The sequence below is a fragment of the Salvelinus namaycush genome, chromosome 9, assembly GCF_016432855.1.
Source record: "Salvelinus namaycush isolate Seneca chromosome 9, SaNama_1.0, whole genome shotgun sequence".
NCBI lineage: Eukaryota > Metazoa > Chordata > Actinopteri > Salmoniformes > Salmonidae > Salvelinus > Salvelinus namaycush.
In genome coordinates, this window is record NC_052315.1 from 40343862 (window position 1) to 40352991 (window position 9130).

The 9130-nt window shown below is 39.0% G+C and overlaps 1 protein-coding gene across 1 annotated transcript in view; it reads left to right on the forward strand.

Annotated features, from left to right (window-relative positions):
- The window catches only part of LOC120054058 (pleckstrin homology domain-containing family G member 7-like), a 35497-nt gene extending 28101 nt beyond the window's left edge, over positions 1-7396 (forward strand). Inside the window, exons 16-17 of the mRNA XM_039001427.1 lie at positions 3543-3640; positions 6822-7396. Of these exons, the coding sequence (XP_038857355.1) occupies positions 3543-3640; positions 6822-6926 (203 nt within the window). The 3' untranslated portion in view covers positions 6927-7396. The remainder of the gene's footprint in view (positions 1-3542; positions 3641-6821) is intronic.
- Positions 7397-9130: the final 1734 nt, after the last annotated feature.

The following is a 9130-nucleotide window of genomic DNA, read 5'->3' on the forward strand; positions in this document are numbered from 1 at the left end:
ATTATTTTTTTAAACGGAAAAGTGGTGCGTGCATATGTATTCACCCACTTTGCTATGAAGCCTCTAAATAAGATCTGGTGCAACCAATTACCTTCAGAAGTCACATAATTAGTTAGATTGCACACAGGTGGACTTTATTTAAGTATCACATGATCTCAGTATATATACACCTGTTTTGAAAGGCCCCACAGTCTGCAACACTACTAAGCAAGGGGCACCATGAAGACCAAGGAGCTCTTTAAACAGGTCAGGGACAAAGTTGTGGAGAAGTACATATCAGGGTTGGGTTATAAAAAAATATCTGAAACTTTGAACATCCCACTGAGCACCATTTTAAATCCATTATTAAAAAATGGAAAGAACATGGCACCACAACAAACCTGCCAAGAGAGGGCCGTCCACCAAAACTCACGGACCAGGCAAGGAGGGCATTAATCAGAGAGGCAACAAAGAGACCAAAGATAATCTTGAAGGAGCTGCAAAGCAGAGATTGGATTATCTGTCCACAGGACCACTTTAAGCCGTACACTCCACAGAGCTGGGCTTTACATAAGTGGCCAGAAAAAAGCCATTTGCTTAAAGAAAAAAATAAGCAAACACGTTTGGTGTTCACCAAAAGGCATATGGGAGACTACTAGAGGTCGACCGATTATGATTTTTCAATGCCGATATTGATTATTGGAGGACCAAAAAAAGCCGATACCGATTAATCTGACAATTTTTATATATATATATGTATGTAATAATGACAATTACAACAATACTGAATGAACACTTATTTTAACTTAATACATCAATAAAATCAATTTAGTCTCAAATAAATAATGAAACATGTTCAATTTGGTTTAAATAATGCAAAAACAAAGTGTTGGAGAAGAAAGTAAAAGTGCAATAAGTGCCATGTAAAAAAAAGCTAATGTTTAAGTTCCTTGCTGAGAACATATGAAAGCTGGTGGTTCCTTTTAACATGAGTCTTCAATATTCCCAGGTAAGAAGTTTTAGGTTGTAGTTATTATAGGACTATTTCTCTCTATACCATTTGTATTTCATATACCTTTGACTATTGGATGTTCTAATAGGTACTTTAGTATTGCCAGCCTAATCTCGGGAGTTGATAGGCTTGAAGCATTGCGAAAAGCTGCTGGCAAACGAAGTGCTGTTTTGAATGAATGCTTACGAGCGTGCTGCTGCCTACCACCGCTCAGTCAGACTGCGCTATCAAATCATAGACTTAATTCTAATATAATAAAACACAGAAATACGAGCCTTAGATCATTAATGTGGTCAAATCCGGAACCTATCATTTAGAAAACAAGACATTTATTCTTTCAGTGAAATACGGAACCGTTCCGTATTTTATCTAACGGGTGGCATCCATAAGTGTAAATATTGCTGTTACATTGCACAACCTTTAATGTTATGTCATAATTATGTAAAATTCTGGCAAATTAGTTCGCAACGAGCCAGGCGGCCCAAACTGTTGCATATACCCTGACTCTGCGTGCAATGAACGCAAGAGAAGTGACTTTTCCTAGTTAATATTGCCTGCTAACATGAATTTATTTTAACTAAATATGCAGGTTTAAAAAAATATACTTCTGTGTATTGATTTTAAGAAAGGCATTGATGTTTATGGTTAGGTACATTTGTGCAACGATTGTGCTTTTTTCGCAAATGCTCTTTTAAATCATCCCCCGTTTGGCGAAGTTGGCTGTCTTTGTTAGGAAGAAATGGTCTTCACACAGTTTGCAACGAGCCAGGCAGCCCAAACTGCTGCATATACCCTGACTCTGTTGCACAGAACGCAAGAGAAGTGACACAATTTCCCTAGTTAATTAAAAGAAATTCATGTTAGCAGGCAATATTAACTAAATATACAGGTTTAGAAATATATACTTGTGTATTGATTTTAAGAAAGGCATTGATGTTTATGGTTAGGTACACATTGGTGCCAACGACAGTGCTTTTTTCGCAAATGAGCTTGTTAAATCACCCATTTGGCGAAGTAGGCTGTGGATCAATGATAAATTAACAGGCACCGCATCGATTATATGCAACGCAGTACAAGCTAGATAAACTAGTAATATCATCAACCATGTGTAGTTAACTAGTGATTATGTTAAGATTGATTGTTTTTTTATAAGATAAGTTTAATGCTAGCTAGCACCTTACCTTGGCTCCTTGCTGCACTCGCATAACAGGTAGTCAGCCTGCCACGCAGTCTCCTCGTGGAGTGCAATGTAATCGGCCATAATCAGGGGTCCAAAAATGCAGATTACCGATTATGAAAAGTTGAAATCGGCCCGAATTAATCGGCCATTCCGATTAATCGGTCGACCTCTAGAGACTACCCCAACATATGGAAGAAGGTACTCTGGTCAGATGAGACTTAAATTGAGCTTTTTGGCCATCAAGGACGTGCTATGTCTGGCGCAAACCCAACACCTCATCACCCCAAGAACATCCTCCCCACAGTGAAGCAGGTGGTGGCAGCATCATGCTGTGGGGATGTTTTTCATCGGAAGGGACTGGGAAATTGGTCAGAATTGAAGGAATGATGGATGGCGCTAAATACAGGGAAACCTGTTTCAGTCTTGTATTTGAGACTGGGACGGACACCTTCCAGCAGGACAATGACCCTAAGCATACTGCTAAAGCAACACTTGAGTGGTTTAAGGGGAAACATTTAAATGTCTTGGAATGGCCTCAATCCAATTGAAAATCTGTGTTATGACTTAAAGATTGCTGTAAACCAGCGGAACCCATCCAACTTGAAGGAGCTGGAGCAGTTTTGCCTTGAAGAATGGGCAAATATCCCAGTGGCTAGATGTGCCAAGCGTATAGAGACATACCCCAAGAGACTTGCAGCTGCAAAAGGTGGCTCTACAAAGTATTGACATTGGAGGGGTGAATAGTTATGCACTAAAGTTTTCAGTTTTGTCTTATTTCTTGTTTATTTCATAATAAAAATATTTTGCATCTTCAAAGTGGTAGGCATGTTGTGTAAATCAAAAGATACAAACCCCCCCAAAATCTATTTTAATTCCAGGTTGTAAGGCAACAAAATAGGAAAAATGCCAAGGGGGTGAATACTTTCGCAAGCCACTGTATTGTGCAATCCTGTTATCTAAACCGCAGATTAGTAATCTGTAATCGATTACAGTATCAGTCCTGAGTTATTTGTTCAGTACTCTTTCTTCTGTACTGCTTATGTGCATTTTCAACAGACCTGGTCTTGTGTGACTGTTGGTAGAGCATGGCACTTGCAACGCCAGGGTTATGGGTTCGATTCCCACAGGGACCAGTATGAAAATGTATGCATTAACTACTGTAAATTGCTCTGGATAATAGCATCATTTATATGTAAACTAGGTTGTATTAATTAGAAACTAAATGGAAGCAAACTGGCCAAAACAGGGAGGGACCACCTGAACTTCCAATATGAAGCGCATGTTTTCAATTTCTGTTAAAATGTATATACATTTTTCTATGGTGTGCACTAATGAATATGACACTGCCATGTTTCATCCTTCTCTTCTCAGCGTCAGGGCTATCCCAATCCTTCATCATCATGCACCAGAACCGCTACCAGCAGTGTATCGCTGCCTTCATCCTACAAGCACCGTCCGAGGCCGTCAAGGTACAGTAAGAGCACTCTGAACTTAAAGTAACACACTGTACGTGTTGTAGGCCTAACAAAAACACTGTATTGCATTCCAATTTGGTTGTTCGTGTGTAATTGTACCATGGTGACTGACAACATTTTGTTATGTGATCATATGTAAGGTGTGAATTTATCACGATCATGACATTCCCATCTCAACATACTCACTGCAGGTTCAAAGTTTATTCATTTGAGTTGCTCGTTGATTACTGCCATATAAATTCCTGTGTTATTATTCATTCATCACCATGTTTCATTCCCATGCCGGATGATAATAATCATTGTTGAGCTATTTAAAGTCTATATTTGTCTAGGAGATTTTCTCTGCGCGAACATACAAATTGCTATCTTTCCAGAAATCAAGTGACTCGATCCAGTTAGTGTTTGTCATAATGCTGAGCGATTAGTGCTTTTTGAGGTCGGTTCGATTATATATATATTTTTTTAATCGTGGCTTTTGGTTTAAAAGTATTTTTGACATTAAAAGTACTGTGCATTATGTGGGTTGCATGCTGTAACAACACAATTAATACAAGTCCCATGATGGTAGTGAATGCCCATTTACTTATGAACCATAATTTATTCGATGACTTTATTTCATTCCAAGTCATCATCTCATTTCCATAGAGCTGCTGCCTATCAAAATCACTATTTTTGTAGTTATTCAAAGTAAATAAGTCATACTTTTATGACTGCTGAATACCAGCAATCAAGATCATGTATTTTCAGGCTCGCCAATTAACTGCTTTCTATCCATATCGATTGCTCGTTCTGTCTTGCTACGCACAGATGGACAAGTTTAAGAGGGCGCGCAATGGATTATGGTCATTGTTGTTAATTGCCATGTTTTTTTGCACTAAGTTCAGGCTTGATCTGATTTATCTCTACAGAAACTGCACATTGAGCTCACAGAAAAAAAACTGAACGAAATGGAATTCAAATAATTGAAGACATAAGTCAATTAGTTTAAAAAACGAAAAATAACCTACATTTTGGTTAATCGCTCAGCACTAGTTGGTCAGCAGACGATCGGACACTAGCAGAGAAGTGTGTATTCCAATACTGTCCAAGTCACCTTGCTCTTTGACACATCTAAGTTAGGTGGAATTTCCTTCATTACTAGGCATGCAAAGGGTGGGTATATTACTGGAAACGTTGAAAGTTTACCAGTAAACTACCAGAATTTTTGTATCTTTCAATGATTTTAGGTAATCTATCACAAGACATCTAGTGGCCCTTTTGGGTACTTCAGATTATCACAGCTGTCTCTCTCGCCTTATCACATGGAAAATATGAAATAATTCAATACGATTATTAAAATAAAAGACTAAACTGTAAAACATTATCCTTAATATAAACCATCAATTTAGGTCCTGATTCCAACTTAGGAAGTTATGCCTTTCTTACACACTTCTCAGTAGTTGGTATTCAGACTTACCTTGTGCAGGTGCATAACGCTTTGCAGTCGTGGTTCCCTTCTGCACACTGAATAAATGTAATTCAACTGCTGAACCCCCCCCCCCCCCCCCCCCCCAACAGATTTTCTCCTGGACTTTTCATTCAATAGGGTTGTCAGTGCATCTATCTTAATGGTGTGCCTTTTTTAATTAGGATATTGTTGACTAGAATACATTGAGAACAAGTTTGGAAAATAGGGATCAGTTCGCTGCAGCTAGCGACTGTAGTGAGCTGCAAAAAAAAACTAACTGGACAGTTTTATCTCCATCTCTACACTCAATCATGGACACTCTTACTGACACTTGTGGCTGCTTCACGTGATTTATTGTGTTGTCTGCCATTTTGCCCTTTTGTGCTGTTGTCTGTGCCTAACAATGTTTGTGCTGCTAACATGTTGTGTTGCTGCCATGCTTTGTTGTTGTATGGAGTGTTGTGGTGTCTCTCTTGTTGTGATGTGTGTTTTTGTCCTACATTTTTCATCCCAGCCCCCATCCCCGCAGGAGGCCTTTTGTCTCTTGGTAGGCAATCAATTTGTTATTAATTGACTTTCCAAGTTAAATAAAAAATGGAAGAAAGCCATCTAAATAATATATGCATATTTGTCTCCATTTCAACACCAACTGGTAGATGTAAAAATACTCTGATCTTGTAGATTATTTAGGCAACTTTTGGGGTTAGGAAAGCATGTATGAAAAAAAAAAAAGCAGGTTTGGAGAGCCTTTACGCACTAAATATATTAATGAATTAGAAGTGGTTTGATTCATCCTGAAAGTTGTCATATTCAAGTTCAATCCATGAAATATTGGAAGGTAGAAAAAAAGTTTACAATAAGGGTTGAACAAGTCCTATAAATCTACCCTAATCCTCACTAATCATGGAACTGTAATGACAGCGGTCCAGTCATCGTAAACTGTGCTCCAGGTTTAACCCGCTGCGTGTGGTCTGAATTCCACTGGGCACCAAGTTATTGCACAACGTTAGCCTAATATGATCCACTATTGCTAGCCACCCTCAGGAACAACTACACGGATGTGACAGAGGAAAGAAAGGTAAATGGAATGGGAAAATAAAGTTACAAATTGAAGTAAAACTAATACTAAAGTGACAGTTAGAAATGTATGTTGGTATTACTGATGGTGCGTCCTGATGGTGGCCAATATAACATGATACGGAGAAAACTGCACCATAGGCAATAGTTAAAACGTTCTAAAGCGCAGACATCAAATAGAGGACACATAATTCTGAATAACGACACGGCTATTTATAGCCTATTTCGTTGTGGAAAAGGGGCTGCAATACATGTTCTGATTTTCAGTTTGCTTCCATATGGCTGTTTTCACATTCATCTCCAGGGATCATAAGGAAATATCATCTAAAACAATTGCTTTGTGTATTTTTTAAATTTATTAATTAGGCTATTTTCTCTTGAACCATATGGTCTATCTACTAGAAACTTATACATCTTTGTCCATATTAATACATACAAAAAATGTGTTATTCAAGTATAAATTACCAAATTTACGATAGGTTGCCATAGATTGTTAATTAACAAAATTACTGGTCGCTTTGCAACCCCAGGCCTGAGTTAGTAAGCCAAATATCCTCATGGTACCGTGTGTATGTCAAGTTAATTTCAAAGGTCACAACACACGTTGAAATGGGAACAATAAACAAACCACAAAAATGTGTTCATTTCCAGAGGGTGTGGATGTCAGAGATAGAGGGTGCAGTGACGACACTGAATTCTCAGCAGCCTCCTCGGGTGAAGAGCTCCTCACTGTGGGTAGAGTCCTCCCAGATCTGAGCCATCTGACATTCACTACAACCGGGGACCACATACTGCTTCTGGGGCCTCGCACTATAGGTCCTGAACCATAGGTGGCTAAGATATTTTCTTTTCACACTGTCCTTTCTAGCAGAGTTCTAGATATGTAACCTGGCCAGCCCGGCTCGGCTGTAGTGTGAAAGGGGTATACGTATGCAGGTTCTAAGTACATACCAGCACAAATGCACTTGATTAAACTAGCTAGTTGTCGAGACCTTTGATTCGTTTAATCAGGTGCTTTGGTTGGTGCTGGGCTGGAATGAAAACCTGCACTCCTGGTGAATTTCTCCAGTACCAGGGTTGGTGACCACTGCCCTAGACTGGCTTAAACAAGGACTATTACTGTGTCATGCACTGTGGTTCCGCCTAAGCCGTTGTAAAGTATTAGCAGGATAATTTGTAAAATTCATGTTTGCTTTGAAAGATGACAATAAATTGTTGAAAATGATTAGTGATGACTTTGTCCTGTGTTGCTGAATACATAAATGTATGCATTCACTCAAACTGTGGTAATGTGTCTATGGCTAACAATACATCACAAGTCAGAACAGTACAACTGACCCATGTCATTATCACCCAAGTGGGTGAAAAATCAGAGATACGCTAGTTAACACACTGGTATACACACACTGGCCACCAAGGAAAATACAGATTCCTTTTATTTAGTCATGATGGAAAATTAGAAAACAAATGGTACATCTAGTCAAATTATATAATTTATTTCCTTAAATCAGACACACATCCCTTCTTCCAGGACAGGTAGTCAGTGGTCCAAGGGAACACAGGGTTCCCGACTGTCACCATGACAAACAAGGACTGCGTTTCAGAGCTTAGACGTTGCTGATGCATGTTAAAGAAATGTCAGTCTGACATGGCACGTAACCATTGGTTGACGAATGCAGGGTAACGTGACTCTTTCAGGCACAATTGCTACATATGGGGGGCCCCTGTTGCAATACACCAGAAATGTATCCTTCCTTGAAGTTACAGATCGGTGGAAGTGAGTGTTAACCTTCCTTTCATCTATCCATCCACTTATAGATTTGTGCTTACCTGAAGGAAATGAGGAAGGACGAATTCCTAAAGTATATAAACGGTGCCATGTATCCTCTAAAGTGGACGAGGAATGAACTAAAGACAATCGATATCATGCATGACGACGGCCGGCATCTACGTGAAACAAGCCAGATTAATTTGTAGTGCCATTCCCTAAAATTAATTCAGTAAGACTATGGATTTTTTTTTTTACGTTACATTTGTTGATGCTTCTTTATACACACACAAGTGTTAACCTTTAATTTTCTTATGGAAGAAAAACATTTTACAAAGATAATTACTATAGCCTTGGTATTAGTAAGTGACAATGTCGTACAATAAGATGGTAAACCCTATGACAGAGTTAGAAACCCTGAGCTAGATGGACAGCCAGCCCATTGGCTAGCCAGACACGTAGACATACAGCAAACCAGAAGCCAAGACTGCTGACCAAGTCACTCACAATAACATGGCAGTCTTTCAACTAAGAGCCTTTATCATTTACTGTGGATTGACCAGACAGTGCAGGAGCAGTTCAAATCAGCACAGTGCCTTCAGAAAATATTCACAAACCATGACTTTCTACATTGTGTTACAGCCTGAATTTAAAATGTATTTGTATTGAGTTAATCGCTGGCCTACACACAATACCCCATTTCAAAGTGGAATTAGGTTTTTACAAATTAAATAAAAATTACAAGCTGAAATGTCAAGTATTCAACCCCTTTGTTATGGCAAGCCAAAATAAGTTAAGGAGTAAACATGTGCTTAACCAGTCAGTTGCATGGTCTCTGTGTACAAAGTGTTTAACATGATTGTTGAATGACTACCTCATCTCTGTACCCCACACATACAATTATCTCCGAGGCCCCCTGTCGAGCAGTGAATTTCAAACACAGATTCAACCACAAAGACCAGGGTGGTTTTCCAATGCCTCGCAATGAAGGGCATCTATTGGTAGATGGGTAAAAATAAAGCAGACATTGAATATTCCGTTGAGCATGGTGAAGTTATGAATTCCACTTTGGATGGTGCATCAATACAAAGATACAGGTCTAACTCTGTTTCCGGAGAGGAAGGAAACTGCTCAGGGATTTCACCATGAGGCCAATAGTGACTTTAAAACAGTGAGTTTAATGGCTGTGATA